This window comes from Gopherus evgoodei, chromosome 8 (assembly GCF_007399415.2).
Source record: "Gopherus evgoodei ecotype Sinaloan lineage chromosome 8, rGopEvg1_v1.p, whole genome shotgun sequence".
In the NCBI taxonomy this organism is placed as follows: Eukaryota; Metazoa; Chordata; order Testudines; family Testudinidae; genus Gopherus; species Gopherus evgoodei.
Window position 1 is genome coordinate 109,895,520 of NC_044329.1, and position 17,038 is coordinate 109,912,557.

Genomic DNA, 17,038 nt, shown 5'->3' on the forward strand with positions numbered 1-17,038 from the left:
CTGAGGTTTTGCTGACAAACACAGTTCCTCAAGGTATTAGCTTAATGCCTTATTTGCTCAGGGAATCTTGATCTTGCTTTGTTGAGTGTTAAGGGGAGGGGGAAAGAAAGAAATGTAAAATAAATAAAGCAGGCTCTTGCAGCCGAGGAAAGGGCCGGCCTCCCACACCATGCAAGGGACCTGCATGATAAGGTCTCACTCGATTGCAGCCCCTTTGCCTACGCCATCCATTAGTCACAGGAGGAAATTGCTTTCCAAGGGAAAAGGCTGAAATTCGTATGAGCCATCTCTTCTCTAATTGGATCTCTAACCACTGATTCTGTGTTTTGCCGGAGAGAAATTACAATTGATTCAGCTTTTTCTCTTTCCATTTTTTGCTGAAAAGACACATTTTCTCTGTGTGTGGCAACACCTGCCTAGGGCGCCTCTGTGAATCCTGGGCAATCAAAAGAGCAACAAGAAAAGTGGGTTTAATTGCACACATCTTCAGCGGAGTCTTTCTTGCACTTGCCGAACAAAAGGCCATCCCTGTGCTGTTTGAATGGAGCCTGGGAGGGCTGTACGGAGAAGTGCTCTCCATTACTATTAGAGGCAGACGATCCACTTTGCTGGAGCATTGTCATGTGCAGATGAGTTCACGAGCCCATCTTCTTTCCAACTGCAAGGTCAGGGACAGAGCAATTGTCAATTTCAGTTGACTGGAGCAATTGATCTATTAGCTAGAAAGCTTTCTGAGCGTTTGCTAACCTCCCTTTCTCACTGCACGCGCGCACCCAGAGATCTCTCTACAGAGCATGTGTATCCATGACAAATATTGACTGGTTTAGGTTAACCCTGGGAATGTTGCTGTTGTGTTTTCTATCTTGGAAATGTGACCAAGAGTGGGTTATAAATAACACTCAGTGTTGCAATTATTATTCATTGCTAGTTATTGGTTTCACCCCATGGAAAAACAAATGGTTTTTCCGCTCTGAGCTTGAGCTGAAGTCAGTGTGTGTTTATTAAAATCACTAAGGAGCCTGGATTCAGTTTAGTTTAAAATACCTTCCCGCGACAGCCTGGAAATTCTGAAATATTTTGGGTCACGTTAACCTTGTTTATACGACTCGTGTTGAGGGTTGCAACTAAGCCTGGACGCATCTGCTGAGTCCCATAAATATCCATGTCTTCTTTCCCATTTGTTTTTCCAAGTATTTATCTGTCTGAAGGTTGGGAGTCTTGACAGTCTTGCATGCTGCAAAACATCTGCGTATCCACAGGCAAGTCCTTCTGCAGATAGCGGCACACTGCCCCAGAATTGACCTTAGCTCCCAGCATCTCTGGGGGAAGGAGGGGCAGGACAGTAAAGGCTGATGACAAAGGGTCGGCTAAAGTCCTGCAGCTGCCAAATCAACCTCATCCAGGAAGAGCCATATGATGCATGCCTTCTCATCCATTTATCACTACTACATGCCTGCTTTCCAGTCAGCTTGGTAATTGGACAGCGGCCTGTTGTGCTGCAAACGGAGATCTGAAATTGGGTTAGTCTGATTAGATGTGGGTTCTTGGGAGCTGGGTGCATGGAGTAAGATGATATGCATTGTAAGAGTGAAGGAGAGAGGCTGTGAAGCTGCCCACACCAGCAGCCGCTCTTTGTTGGCCAGCGCGCAAAGAGAAATTACTGAGGGTTTCTGGAAGCTGCATATATTGGCTTTCTCTTCGGTTACTAATATTGATCTTGAAGGTGCTTTCCCAGAATATTGGCCTGGTAGCTATGCAGTTACTTGACAGTTTAACGTACCAGCCTAGTAGCAAAATGTGTGTGTGAGAATAAGTCAATCTCATCTTGTCATTTCAAACTAGTGTCCAACCTGTCCGTCTCATTCAGGGGAACAAAGGGGGTTACGTGCTGGACACCGGAGAGATGCTAACTTCCCTGCTTTTACACAGGAGTGACGCTTCCGAGAAGAGCACTTTCTGTGATGGAGGGAGTCTCTGCGGAACACTGAAGTGCCTCTGAGAGGCAGCTGGGTCAGCATTTCCCTGTCAGCTGGCTCTTGTTCGGTCCCAGCCATAGCAGCAAAGCAGCAGAGTGACTTGACCCTGTGCTACCCTGGTGTCATGAATCTGAATCCCAGAGTGGCTAGAACGGTGCTGTAACAAGTTAGCCCATTTTCCAGAGCTTGGTTTCTGTCAGGCAGTGCATGTTGGTCCTGTGCCAAATTCTGGGAGTGGTTGGGCCTTGATACATGCTGACTAACGGGATTGTGCTACTGCTTTATGGGAGACAACTGCACATGCCGTCCTGCAAGATCAGCAAATCAAAGAACACATGTTCCAAAGGGGGATAACAGTTTAAATCTGTTTAATCAGGGAGTGACGCAGAGTCTATGGTAGAGCCCACGTGGAGCTGAACCCAGATCTCCAGAGTCAAAGTCTGGTGCTTTACCAGCTTCTCCTCACGTTTTTCCAACCTCTGTGTGCGGCTCAGACTCTAGAGGGCATGCAGAGTAAGCATGGGTTACACTTGTTTCTTGGACTGCAGCTTCCTGTGCTTTCTCAGGTGAATTTGGTTTGGAAAGTTTGAGCAAAATCAGTTGAGCTGAATTGGAGTTGTACAGGCATCAAAACATATGTTCTTTGTGTGTTCTGCTCAGAAATTTTGCACTTGGGTAATTCCCAGTCCTCTTAAGGTAGAAACTTCATATTTTTATGTATTTGTTTACTTTTGTATCTCTTCTGGGGGTTGAAATATAATCCAAACTTGAAGACAGTCGGCTCGGTGGTTTTAAAGTATCACTCATTCTAAGTTTGATAAACGTGATCTATGTGTGTCAACTTTATATTTTGTGTTTTTAAATGAATTTGTTAAGGATCCCACCATTAGAGATTCTTTTGTAAAGATCTTGCCAAATTTAATTTTCAGAACTTCCAGATTTTCTTCATTTTTGAGATCTACAAAATAAGAGAATTTGGCAGTTTCTGACTTTCGCTGTCTTTGAATTTGTAGCACGAATGAGTTCTGTTGCAGACGGCTGGGTTTGCAGAACTCTGGTGAAGGTCTCCACTGATGGTGATGAAACTGGAGGAGTTTGTAAGCATCTTTGATTGGATAGATCTACAGATCAAGGGAGTTAGCACGGCCTTTAAGCGCACTTGTGTTGACACCTCAGTGGTCTTGTCTCACTTTCAAAGGTTCCGATGTTTGAACACACGGTGAAAGTTAGCTGGCTCGATTCTTCACGACTGTGTCAGAACACAGTCAAGTTTCGTTGTATAGAGCAGCCATGACAGAGCTGCACCTTAACAGGATGGAAGGGCTGCTGTTTGGAACAGAAAGAGAACCTCATCCTAGCCTGATGTCCATCCAGATCATGATACTCCTGGGTCCTCCGGGCCAGGAAATCAAACCCCAGGTGAGTATGCATCTTCTGTAGATCCCATTGTGGTTGGGACTGTACATACACGTAGTGAGAGCTTGCTAGAAACATACAGAGATGGGACTCCACTCTACCCTATACTGAATTTGTTTTATTCTGCAGATGTCATAGCAGACTAAACCTGCTGCGCAAAGCCAGCTACTTATGATCAGTTTGGGAAGGGGAATTTCTCTCTCCTGGATGCTGCGTACAGGTTAGCGCCCTGGTGCAGGACGTTTAAGCTTCATGTGGCCGCTATCCCCAATCCATTTGGTAGGTAAATAGAGCTTATTTAGGAAGGAGATCTACTGTACGATTTAAACATTTGTAGCTCTGCTTAGTACAAACTTTATACACGCCTTGTTTAAACACCCTTAACCACTCTGCGACCTAGCAGTGACCTGCTGAAGCAGGTTTGATGAATCTGTGTATGTACGGAGCATGAATTTTGTGTGTTATAAATTGGGAAGTAGCCATAGTATTTTGAGCCTTTGTATAAATATTTGGGGTGTTGTGATGGGGGCAGGGAGGAAGCAGGTTATGAGAAACTGTAGCTGTTTCTTAGGCAAGTCAAGCTTGGATGAAATTTGACAAGACCTTAATTACGACTGAGAGACTTAATTTTTTCATGATTTTTAAATCCTGGCACAGTCACTGTGCTGGCAGCAAATCAGACACTAAGTTAGTTTGTGTTAAATGCATGCTTGGAACAGAAGATAAAGTCCTAGATAAGCATTCAACTGTAGGAACTTCTTAGACTGAACTGCGGGGGAAGAACACAGAGCCAAATATAGGTCTCTTTGGCATTACCTGCTCCAGTTTCGAGCAACAAAGGGAAACAAAATGACCTCTTTTGTAGTATGTCCATTTCTCAGCATGATCGAGCCCCTCCATTTGCAGCAAGAGAATTCTGCTATGTTGTGGTCAAAGTGGAATGCATACAACTCTGCCATGTAAGTTAGCTGACTACCCAGCAGCCATTGAAAAGCCATTCGCCAAATAGTAGAAGATGAGATGATGGAATATGTTGAATAGGCAATGTTTGCAGAGGGGAGTGGGATATGGGTCATAGGGTATTGACTGTGGGGTTACTAGGGGTTTGTACCTGTAGCAGGTAAGTGTTGCATTGTTGGGCAGCAACATTATATGTTGGGAGCCAGGGATAGGTGCTTAAATAGAGAATTATGTAAATAGACCAAGCAAAAACTGTATCCTTTAACCAATGCTCCCTAATCCCAGAGCTCCTCATCCCTATAGCAACCACCCTCTCTTCAAATTCCCACCCACAGGAGTGGGGGCAGTGGGAGCCGGCACCATGACAGCCTGGTGGGTCCCCAGCCTTGCTGCTGCGCTGTCTGGATCAGGAGGAGTTCCCCCTTGCATTAGGCTTGGACGGTTCTTCCACTGGCTTACAGAACACGAACTGTGGGGACCTGCAGGTTTTCCTACCGCTAATGTAAATATTCCCAAATAACTGCCGCCATGTCCAATTCCTCTCTCTAGCCGTGTTTAATTTCCAGCTAAGCTTATGATAAATATTTTGTTTAGCGTTTCTAGTTTATTTTATATAGGCCTGCTGCCTTGACAGCTAGAATCTAAACTGACACATTAGGCTCTAGCACCAGATTAACTAGGCAGATGCCGGGATATTAAATGGTCTTATTTGCTGTAAAAATATAGGACCTGAATTGAGCTCACTCTTTTCCTTAGCGTCACTTCAGTAGCAGACAGGAGATGGAGGGTCCGACGCTCCTCAGGGTCTCTGTTGGATTGGCACCTTGTACGCAGGGAACAGCTACAGAGTTTCTCAGCATAGATTGCCTGTTTGTTTCCCAGTCCAGCGTCTCTATGCAGAGGCTGGAGACCAAGCCCTGAGCCTGGCTTTCCACCAAGGGTGTGGAACGTACTGGCTTTCTGTCCTCTAGTGGCCAGATCGTGACCAAGCCTTGCTGAGAGAGGTCAGGCAGCAACCGTAATTCCGTGTCGCGGTGGAGACACAACCGTGGGGGTCAAGTTATGACTTGGATCCCAAGTAAATGTGAGTCACTCCATTCTCGCTCCTCACAAAACCACCAACGCTGTTCAGTAGCGGCCGGCAGGAGCCAGAAATGCCACTGCTCAAAATGGAGGCAGCTTCGAGAGTGGTTAATGCGAGAAGCTGGCATCCAGTGCGGTCACACTCTCGCTTTCACAAGTGTTAAACTCACACTCCAATACCCAGATTCAAGACACGGTTGTACCGGTGTAAAGTAAGTCGCTCTCTTAAGTTGGTGGCGTTCCTCTGGGTTTACACCAGTTAACTGATGATGCCCTGTCCCAAGGTCCCTGCAAAGCAAGCATTTTAAGGCAGCATTTATAGCTAATAATTGGTCTCAAAGTTTGGGGTTTTTCTAATTAGAAAGAACTTTGTTTCACGTCCTTTTAACTCATTCAAAAAATAAACTGGAAGGAGCTGGCAGTGAAACTGAGGAGCTGGCCAAGTACCGCAGACCAAAGATGTGGTAAAACATAAACACTTTGGGGTTTCTCCTGGGGATTTCTGTAGCCCGGCTGTGCCAGAATGGCTTCGTGTGGAGTTAGGGGCTAGTTAATACACTGCCCCCTCTGGCTTTCCGCGTAGATCTCAACACCACACTCAGTCCCGAGTGCAAATGAGAGACAGAGGGAGCATGCTCTATCCTGCCTATTTCTGAAGTTGAATGTTACCAAATTAGCTGCGTTTATCGACCACATGGACTGGGTTTTAGTCGCTCCAAATGGCAGAAGTCTGCTGAACAGGTCTATTTTTTTTCTCCCCCGGGTTCTAAAGTGAAAGCAGGCGTCCTTGACACTTAATCAGATTCGAATGTGGGTTTTGGCTTTGCTTTAAAGAGCCTGGCAGTGAATAGCTGGTTTTCATGCCATTTATTAAAAACCTCTGGTAGAATTTGTCTCGGAAAGTCTTTGTGAGGGTTGGCAAACGCACAAGGGTTTTATGCAGTTAATGTATTTTAATCTCTCTCTCTCGTCGTTAATTGTAACCCTTTCAGCCGTCTGCCGCCTGCTTCAGGGAGAGGGGAGGCCCTGGGGAGGCTTCCATTGAAATAGGTTCTTAATAGGCCTCCGGCGGCACAGGCAAAGTGAGCATCGTCCCTGGGGAGGGAGGCCAGGACTGTGGTCGAGGTGCACGGGACTGCGAGTTGGGTTCTGGAGAACCACACTGGGCTCCCACATTGGCATACGGGGTGACCCCGGGCAAGTCAGTTAACTTTCCTGTGCCTTTGTTTTTGGTGGGAGAGGGGGAGCAGGGAGGAGAGGAACTAAATACACTTCGTAGCTCATTCATTTTGCCTCCTAGCACCCTTCCCTGCTGCTCCCCCACCAAGGTAGGTAAGGATTGTTGGCCAGGACTTCCAAAGGTGACTAGTGATTTTGGGTGCCCAGCATGAGACACCTCAAACGGTGTCTGGTTTTTGGAAGATGGGTGCTCTGCACTTGGTTCCAGTTGGAGCCCTTAAAAATTGCCTCAGGTTGGGCCCACAGAATCACAAGTTTCTTCTGCAGATGTTGGCCCGTAATCTTTACCTTCCTCCCTGGGCGTGTGGAGGCACTGTGAGGTGAAAGGCCAAATGCCTTGTTTGTGAAGTGCAGGGAGTTACTCTGCTGGGGGGCTCTATCCCTGCCGAGTGTGATGGTTCATTTCCTTTGGTAGCTTTCTTGTGCAAAGAGCTCCCTGACAGACACTGGGATTTCTTAGCTACCGTCTTAATTTCAAAAGCAGATGGATTAATATACAGTCTTCTCTCCACAACTTCACACCCCTTTGTTTGAGGCACCTCCTTGCCATGCACCAAAAGACCTTCCTTCCCTAAAACCCTTTTTCTCACCCTTCGTTTTCTCTGGCAGATCCTGTCTTTCATTTTCATGTCTGAGGCTCAATTATGTATCCTGTTTCTTTCTAAATTGGAGTGGCTATTTGTGGCATGAGAGGTCCTGGTGTCAGAGGCATTTGCAACACGCCTATGTAGACCTGTTGTGCCTTGATCACAAATAGCAGGGAATATTTATTCCTCTGCTTCTGGCTCATCAGAATTGGTGATGCTCTTGGTTTTAAGAGCCACTAGACTTTTTCCCAGTTGACCCGGGAGATGTGTGTGTGTGTGTCCTCTAGTTAACAAAGGAGCATTTTGGTTAGGCAGTGCAGCTCAGTAATGTTAAACCCTGCCTGTGGCTGTGGATATGAAGGGTTCGACGCAGTGTGTTTGACAGGCACAACACTATGTAGCCGTGGAACAGAAATTCCATTGAAGCTCTGTGCCCCAGCTCTGAGAGCGATGTAATTCATTGAACAAACAAACGTGGGTTTAAAGTTCACGGAGAAGCAGACAATGTTGCCGAGCTGGAAGTGTTTGAGGGAGGGTCAGTCCCCTGCATTGTTTGTTCCAGCCCTTTAGAGAAGCGTGTTTTTCCTGTGATATCTGAAAGCAACCTGGCTGGTTGAGAGACTGAACAGGAACCTGCATGGTGTTAAAATACATCCTCGTCAGGGAAACGGAACGTATTGGCTGGTTCCTCTTAACCCCAACGCGTATGTTCTGATCACCTAAATAAGACAACACCAGGCACGCAGGGCTTGCTTGTGTGAGTAAGTGCTAGCAAGACTGGGCCCTGTGTCCTTGAGGGAATTCAGAGATGATGCTTGGAAGAATGGATACTGCACAGAATAGCTCTACTTTTTTCTTTAGACTTGGCTGTTAAATAAAGCGGCTGAAGGGGTGTTTGTGTGTGTCAAAGTATAGCCACCCGATTGGTGTCTGTTCGAGCAGAGCTCTGTTTGTAGCTTTCAGATGGGAAGTGTATGTTACAGGTCCTCCCCAGCCGGCAGGGACAATAGCAACAGGCACATACTGAGGGAAATTCGTTCTGGAGCAGCGGCTGTGTATTTTGTTTGGATGATGTAAGCTGAATGCTGCGGAGACAGGACCTGGGGATTATGGAGCGGTGTGCAGGGGCAGAGTTCTGCAGAGCTGGCGGTTTCTTGGACCCAAGGTGTAACTGATTAGCGTGTCGTTGTCCTGGAATGAGGCAGGACGAGGCAGCATCCTACCTATCGAGCTATCCCTGCTCCCCTCTGATCGGCCCACTGCCAACTCATTCAGTTCTCAGACACCTTTGTGGTTTCTCTAGGTTGGGCCACGTGCTTGGCAGGCGCTCCCCAGAAACCCACAAAGCCATCTCAGTATCCACCTTCAAATGCCACCTCAAAACTCCTTCATCCTGGCTCCTGCTAAAACCTAGCCACAGTTAAGCTGCTGAGGTCATGCTGACCAGTATTGTCTCATTTCTTCCCTCCGTCTGCGTGTATCCATTTGTCCTCCCTTGCCTTATATTTAGATTATAAGATCCTTGGGGCAGGAACTGTCTGTCTGTTCTGTTTGCACAGCAGCTTGCTGGGTGGGATCTGGTCCATGACTGTGGCTCCTCGGAGCTACAGTAATACAAATAATTACGCAGTCCGTGGACTCAGTCCTCACCAAAGAGTTACATTTTGGGTGCTGGTTTTTGGAATGCTCAGATGCTTGCAGATATTCACACCGTCAGCATTCCAGAGGGGGATTGTGTTGGTGACCGTTTGCAAAGCTAAAATTGCCTTTCTTGATTTCCCCCGCCCCCAGGATTCCACCTGAGCGGGACAGTAACAGAGCCAGCAACGGCGACAGAACCAGAGATGACCTACAAAGTCGCCATCAGCTTCGACCGCTGCAAGATCACTTCTGTGACGTGCGGCTGCGGGAATAAGGACATTTTTTACTGCGCGCACGTGGTGGCGCTCTCGCTGTACAGGATCCGCAAGCCAGAGCAGGTCAAACTCCGTCTTCCCATCTCAGAGACCCTTTTCCAGATGAACAGGGACCAGCTACAAAAGTTTGTTCAGTATTTAATCACAGAACACCACACCGAGGTACTGCCAACTGCCCAGAAACTGGCTGATGACATCCTGTCCTCCAACTCCGAGATCAACCAAACGCATGGTAATTCTTACGGCTTGTTTGATGACTTGCAGTAATATCTTTAGGTTCGGGGGCTTGCAATAGAGATTGCACAGCAGTGGACGCGGCCTTGCCTGTCTGCTTCTGCCCAGAGAGAGATGAAAAGGAACAAATTAAATTGACAGCCAAGCGCCTGCATTAGTATCACATCGGCATTCGACGCTTGTATCTGCTTTGGTCTGTGTTGTTGGCTGCATGTTTATTCGCTGGCCATTGGATCACACAGACAGATACAACCAAGGGTCACAGATGATGTGCGATAAATAGCACAGAATAGAGAGGGAGGGGAGAGTCAAAGGCAAGGGTTGGGGGAGGGCTGCATGTGGTTGTCTCCTCTAAGGAGTCCTTGGTGGGTTAAAGCACAGGACAGGGAGTCAGGAGAATGGCTCTGGCTCCTGGCTCTGCTCTGGCCAACTCACCTAACCCTGGGAAATCTTGGCAAATGCTCACTCTTCCCGTTCCCGACTCCGCTCCACCAGCATTAGCTGTGTGCGGAGCCCCGGTGCAGCACCATGGGAGCTGTGCCAGCCCAGAGCTGCATTAGAAGATGCTTCAAACATTGCCCTCTCCTGTGGGGCTAACCCTGTGGTAGCCAAGTGTTGATGAGGCGTTAATCTCGCCATGCATCTGTTTGCCAAGTATAAAATGAGCATAGCAATCTCGCCCTACTTCAGCAGGGTGGGGGAGTTGTGAGGCTCAGTTCACGTTTATAATGTGCTGCGAGGTCCTCCTCTGGAAGGTACTGTATAGGTGAGGATTAGTATGATGCTTTTGGTCCAGGGATCTGAGCGCAAGGTTTAGTGCCAGGATCTCCTTCGTTCTAATCCGGCTTCTGACGTGGCCTTGAGCCAGACACATACAACCAGGTTTTTTAGAGATGAAGAGCATCTTCAACTCCCTTTGACTTCAGTGGGGTCTCAGGATGCTCTGCACCTCTGACAATCAGACCGGGAGTCACTGTGTCTATTCCTCCAGCTGTAAAGAGGAGTTGATAATACTTCTCTGCTGCGTAAGGGTGGTGTGGGGATGAACATGTGTGAAGTGCTGTGAAGAGGGAAAGCCCAATATAAGGGTAAGTAGGATCAAAACTGGTCTGAATCCCTGTGTAGAGCAAAGTTAGTGTTTAAGCAAAAAATGGTGGCAGCTCTCTTCTCGCTCTGAACCTTACCTTTGGGGTGTAGTTGGAGTGAGAGCCATTGCGTAGCGCTTCTTTCTCCAGAGTAGGAAGAGCCCGAAGACCTGTACAAGGGGAATTCGTTTGTTGCTGTAGTCAGCAGATAGCAGCCAAAAACTTGTTGATTCCAAGCCTTGTAAAAATACAGACAATTTTTTAGTTAGTGTCTCTATTTTAAAGTTTGGAGTGGTGAAATATTCTTTTAAAAAATCCTCTCTCTATATATACTAACAAATTACCTTGATCTGACAAAGCAACACATGCTTACTAAGTGTAGGGATGTGATTAGCTATCCAAAGATTCATGAATGAGATAGCTCTGATGCCAAAACTTAAATACCACATGCCTTCATCCTTGGAGATGACACAGACACGGTTCCTGGAGTAGAGAGAGAGAGATCCATAATGCTTTGACAAACCCTAAATCAGTCAATCTCTCGCACTGCACTAGGATTCAAAACAGGGTTCAAAGAATTTAAGATAAATCATCAGTTCCCTTGGATGTCTTGGAGTCTAAGGGGCCCAGTAGAAAATGTTAGTGTTCTAAGGCACCTGTTGTCCAGGTTTTAGCTTGGGAACCAGATCAGTATTGCAAACTTTTATTAGTACACAGTGCACTCTGGATGCCACCAATACGCACAGCAGTTATATGGAACGGGCATCTTGAACAACAAGGCCTAAGACAAGGAACCCAGGAAGTTCTGCAGCCTCCATCTGAAGGGGTTGTGGGTACCAGATTGCGAGTACACCGGAGTTCTCCAATGGCTGAAGCTGGAAGCAATCTGAAGTAGGCCTAGTCTATTTTTCCCTTGCCCTGCCCTTCTTTTCCAAACACGTGCCAGCCTAGGACAGTCTTTCTGTATTCTTGAAGCTGGGTGATTTAAAACTTTGTAGATTTTTTTTTTAATTCACCCACCTCTTTGGGAAGTTGAATCAGTTCCCCTGAAAGTTCTATCATATGGCTATACTTGAAATGGTACTTTTAAGACATATTCCCTAATCTCCCCCTCCCTCCCCCATTGTTTCTGGTCTTGTCTGACTGAAACCCTCTGGGGGCCAAGATTTAGTCTCCTTCATGGTGTTAAAAACGAGGGAGACTTTCAGCGTGTTGGCCTCTACAGCCTGAATCAGCCTGAGGTTACTTTGTCTTGGAGAAGGAACTGTCTGCCCTGAAATCCCACCTTTCTGTGAAGAGAGAGCGTTCACAGGTCAGATCAATGTTAAATATTCCCTGCCTGGCTCTGCTCACAGAAGAGGCTGCTTTTTGTAGAGGTGCATGTATCGATCAGCCTGCCCCGGGTGTCCAGCCCCTGTGATTCACACTTACTAACCAGCCTCATTCTGAGCTGTCAACCCTTCAGCGCGGTGAGTCATGCGGGGGCAGCATCGTCTAGTGATTAGTGCAAGCAGCTGGGAATTGGGTGTGTTCTGACTTGCTGGGTGAGTGTAGGCCCGTCACGTAACCTCAGTGAAATAAAATTGGGATGATGATGATCACGTTCCTCCCAGAGTTCCTCAGCGCATTCGGAGCAGTCAGCATGGAGCATCGTGTATAGCCAGCTGTGTCCGGCAGCCCATTTGGGTGTGTTAGTATTAGGGCTCATTCCTGTTACTGTCAGGGAGCCAGGGCGGTTAATTTCCACATTGGGCTTAGATCTGCTCAAATCCCCTCCCTAGTGGGACATAGGGGATCTCCAGCATTCCAGGGATGTAGCTGAACAGTGACAAACCATGGCATCGATCGAACGGGGCTGCCGAAGGTGCCCCTCATGATCCCTGTCAGTGACCATCGGTCTGTTTCGCTACGTCAGGCATGGGCTCGAATGGAACCTTGCAAAGACTCATAATGAAAGTGTCTCACCCTCTTAACCCGTCTGTGTTCTGAGTCTTCTCTGGCAGTTTTAATAAGGTGACCACAGAGACTTTCATTATGAGCATTTTCCCCCAGGGGGAGTTTCACGGGCTTGCAGTAAAGGTTAATGTGACCCCCAGAGATGGCACAAAATTGTGGTCTTGCTGTCATTAACGCTGCAGATCAAACTCCGTTTCTTATCCTTTTTCCTCGGCAGTCTGCCTCGGCTGGTAACGGCCCTCACGCAGCTGGCGGCAGCAAGGGGGAGCTGCTAAAGGGGCAGACTGAGCTGGTTGTGGCTGTTTCTGCTGCAGTACAAACGAAAGCTACTGGAAGTCTTCCTCTCCCCTTCAGCCGCTGCGCCCACTGCTCTCCCTGTTGGGAGGGTTTCTTGTCACCCTGCTAGCTGCCTGCCCTGGATCGATTCCCATCGCCTGAGAGCTCCTGGAACTCGAATTTGTGCCTTACACAGAGGGGACAATGATTTTGGTTGGTGCGGTACAGAACATGAGATCATGGTTCTGCCCCAAGACAGTCTATGACAACAGAGTTAGCGCATGGTGCAGATGCAGGAGGGAGAGCCGTTTTGGGGGGTGTGTGGGAGGGGTTCTCTAGCAGTGGTTCCTCAAATGGGGGGATTAGCTGATGCCACACGAGAGAAGTGTGTCTTTGAGGAGGTAATGGGGGGAGAAAGATTAGGAGAATCTTTGAACTGGGCTGGGGAAGTGTGTTCCAAGTGAAAGGCTATTGCGGGAGAAGGCTGTGAAGCGCCAGGATTCATTCTCAACGTGAACGGGCTCAGGGACACAGTAGTAGGAGATGGAGCCCAGAGGGCTCTGAATAGCACCAGTGGAACTCTGGCAACGCTGGTCAGTTTTCACTGCGGCAGCCTGATGAAGGTCTGAGCAGCAGCAGAAGTGTTGGCTGCCAGTCAGTCTGCAGACTCAGGAAGGCAACTCTGCATGAGTTTCTTTGGTTCATGTTTGGAAGCTAGCTCTGAAAAAGATTTGAGGGTCATCGTGGCTCATCCCCTGAACATGGGCACCCAGTGTCACGCTGTGACCAAAAGAGGTAATGGGAGCCTGGGATGCATCAACAGGGGAATCTTGAGTAGGAATGGAGAGGTTATTTTACTTGTCCCCGTGGCACTGGTGCTACCGCTGCTGGAATCCTGTGTCTGGCGCTGGTGCCCACAATTCATGAAGGATGTTGGTAAAGGGAGAGGGGTCAGAGAAGAGCCTCGAGAATGATGAAAGGATTAGAAAATCTGCCTCCTAGTGATAGCCGCAAAGAGCTTCACAAAGAGAAGGTTAAGGGGTGACTTGATCACAGTCTCTAAGTACTTACATGGCAAACAGAAAGTTAATAACAGGCTCCTCAGTCTAGCCGGGAGAGCTCTAACACCGACCCAATTCAGACTGGAAATAGGGTATTGGATTTTAATGAGGAGAGTAATTAACCGTTGGAACAATTTACCAAGGGGCAAGGTGGGTTCTCCATCACTGATGATTTTTCAGTCAAGACTGGATGCTTTTCTAAAAGCTCTGCTCTAGGAATTGCTGTGGCCTGTGTTCTACAGGGGGTCAGACTAGATGATCACAGTGGTCCCATCTGGCCTTGGAATCTACGTATCTATAAGCAACTCGGTGTATTTAAACCGGTTCTTCAAGCCCTGCCAGAAGGTTGGGGTTTGGATCAGCATTTGTCAGTAGAGGGAAAAATTAGGTTACTGCTGGGGAAGGAGAGGAGCTAGATGGCTTAAACAGATGTTTCCCATTCCAGCTTCCCCTCTCGCAGCTCTGACCACATCAGCCCTTCTCAGAGCCTTTCCATTGCGTCCTGCATGAAGCTGAAGCTTCTCATCCTGACCTTCAAGCCTCTGTCCCAGGGCTTTGGGCTGGAAGGCGGAGGGCGAATGTTTCAAGCCTCACATGGTGTTAGTCTCGCTGGCAACATCACTGCTGCAGAGCCAGGCACTAGGAGGGGGGTGATATGGGGCACGCCTCTCCCTGGAGCGTTGCATTTTCACGTATCTGTCCCTTGAGGTGTCTGTCAGTTCAGCTCTTGGTCAGCCCGTGTGGCGGTGAAACCCTCCCTCTTCCTGCTGTTGATTTATTTAGCGTGTGCCTAGTTGTCTAGCCAAGCGATGGGATCTGCAGTGGCGTGATGCAGTTCTTTGAGGCCCCTGCAGAACCTAGGCAGCAGGCATTCCTTGACAACATGCCGCGTCGTCCGTGTGGCACTGCAGCTGCACAGAGAGCTGTCACAAATGCCCCAGCGCTACTGGTTGGCTGCACAGAGACCTTGCCCGGTCCGGAACCTGTTCAGCAGGGACCACTGGCGATGGGGCTGGTCAGAACCAGGCGGGCAGATTGTGAGGCCGGCGACGAGGGACTGGTTGGGGATTATAACAGATCCATGCCTCTCATCAGAGTGTTTCCGCCCTAACATCCTGGCGTGGCGGATGAGACCATAATGGGTGACGTGATGGCAGATGTGTGGCTGGTGGTCGTTGCACAGTGGCAGGCTTGGGCTGGCGCTTACATTCTCCAGTAACTTGCCAGTGGTGACCTCTCGGCTGATATGGGGAGGAGCGATATTGCTCAGAACTGGGAGCCATGAGAGTGGAGTTGGACGCAGAGTGCCGGAGATGATGCGCACGGTGGCATGTAGCTGCGTGTGTGAGATGTGTGGTTTCCCGTCCTGTTTAAACATGGTTCCGGCTAACACAGCTTGAGCTGCTGCACCATCAATTCTTCTGCCATTGCTGGTAGGAGAGGAGCTTCCAGGACTACTGCTCTGACCTGACTCAGTTTCAGTTACTGTATTTGATTTGTATGCTGGGTCGCTTGTCTGAATCCTGAGGCTTCCTTAGAAAACCTCATCTGATCTCGTTTAGTTTAAAAAAAGGGAGCGGCGGTTTGAGAGACCCATGAAAAGACATGACCCTCCACTTCTCTGCTATTTTTATCTCGTTATAGGTCATTTGCTTTCCTAGTGCCTGTTTTTCCCCTTGAGCTTTTGTCTGGGTGGCTTCCATTCACTTCTGTTTTCTCTCCAAACGTCAGAGAAGCAGCCCAGCGGGCTTTCCGTAAGGCCCCATGTGCAATCATGAGACATTCCTCCTGGGCTTTGGGGCAGGCCATGACTAAGCTGGCTTTGAGATCTGCTTCAGGTTCTTCCCGAGCCGTCAGGTCCCAGGGCAAGTGCCTCACAACACTGCTGACCTCGCTAAAAGCTTCCAGTCAGTCCACGGGAGGTTGGCTGGGAAGCCCCGAAGCGGAAGCCCTCAGCACCCTAGGTAGGAGCTGAAGCTCAGACTGTGCTTCCGTGCACATCTGCTAGCAGCAGCCTTGTGGTTCTGTTTGGCTCCTCGTGGCTGGAGAAGAAGGTGCTGCCTTCCTAGCCTTTGTTCATAGGGGCTTTTCTCCATTTCCAGATTAAAAAAAAAAATCTTTTCCTTCTCTTTTTACCCAGATTTTTTTATTTGTCATCCCCCCCTCCTTTTTTTTAAAGCACTTGCCTATTAAATCTCTCCCATCCCAAGTGCCGATGTGGTCAAGGGCATCTCTCTCACACACAGAGGTACAACCAGATGCCAGTCTCGTTCAGTCTCCTTGTTGTGGGCCGTAACTGTGTAGCTGCAAGCTTGTGACTTTTTTTGCAAAGAGAAGGAAGGCGAGGAGGGGCTGAGGTCTGCTGCAGTCCTGTGCATTCTGCAGAATACTCTGTCCAGGCAGCTGGAGCAACAGAGGCTGCAGCATGTGGCTTTGAGATACTACAGTGATGAGGGATGTTTAAATCCCTAGACAAATACTTTTGAAAGCAGGGGGTTGGGAGAGGAAAGCAACACCAGTGAGCCCCAGGACAGCACGATCTCTGATCCATACATAGATCTACTGTTTGAACCGCCGTGAGGCCAGGCTTTCTGCTTTATCCCCTTTATTCCTCCCCTGCCTGTCCCTCTCCTGGCCCAGGCAACTCCCTTCTCACATCTCTTTTTGTGACCGCTTCTGCATTTGGTTAGTGAACGTGCTTCCTGGGCAGGCACATGGCTGTGGAGCTAGGCAGGGGTTGTCGGTCTTTCTTTCACACCTCTGACCCTCTTGGGTGAAGGACTTCCTCAGAGGAACTCCAGAAGAATCACATTAGGAAGCACCCATCGGAGAACTTGGCCATGCTTAAGCACTTGGAGTATCGACACAAGGGCCCTGTGGCCTTTGGAGGCTAGCCAGGAAATATCTGAATATTCATTGGTGTTCTGCTTTTTTCCCATCCACTGCCATGTGAATGACTCTCTTCCTTGTAATCATGTGAACAGAGCTAGGTTCCAAGTGCACTCCACAGCCAGACGCCGGGGAAATGTGGCCACTTACGTTCCAAGACGGAATTGGGTTTTCTGCAGATCTAGCAACTGATTTCTTAGCCATTTGTTTTCTCTTCTCTTTAACCCCAAGTTGATAGCTTTGATTCTCTGGTCTAGCTTTGTTTCCCATAAGGAGACCTCTGTACATGGATGGGAAATTCTTAAGCGTTGGGGCTGGAGTAATGGATGGGACTGTTCGGCTGGCACTAGTTGTACCAAT

At 48.4% G+C, this 17,038-nt stretch overlaps 1 protein-coding gene and 1 long non-coding RNA gene across 2 annotated transcripts in view; one reads left to right on the forward strand and one right to left on the reverse strand.

Moving 5' to 3' along the window:
• ZSWIM5 (zinc finger SWIM-type containing 5) overlaps nucleotides 1-17,038 on the forward strand; it is a 70,946-nt gene that overhangs the window by 12,171 nt on the left and 41,737 nt on the right. Inside the window, exon 2 of the mRNA XM_030573194.1 lies at nucleotides 9,053-9,409. Within this exon, the coding sequence (XP_030429054.1) occupies nucleotides 9,053-9,409 (357 nt within the window). The remainder of the gene's footprint in view (nucleotides 1-9,052; nucleotides 9,410-17,038) is intronic.
• Nucleotides 9,426-10,974, reverse strand: LOC115656453. The gene is made up of 3 exons (XR_004001664.1): nucleotides 10,841-10,974; nucleotides 10,596-10,734; nucleotides 9,426-9,511 (listed from the first exon to the last, which is right to left on the reverse strand). It is a non-coding gene; the product is annotated as an uncharacterized LOC115656453 (long non-coding RNA).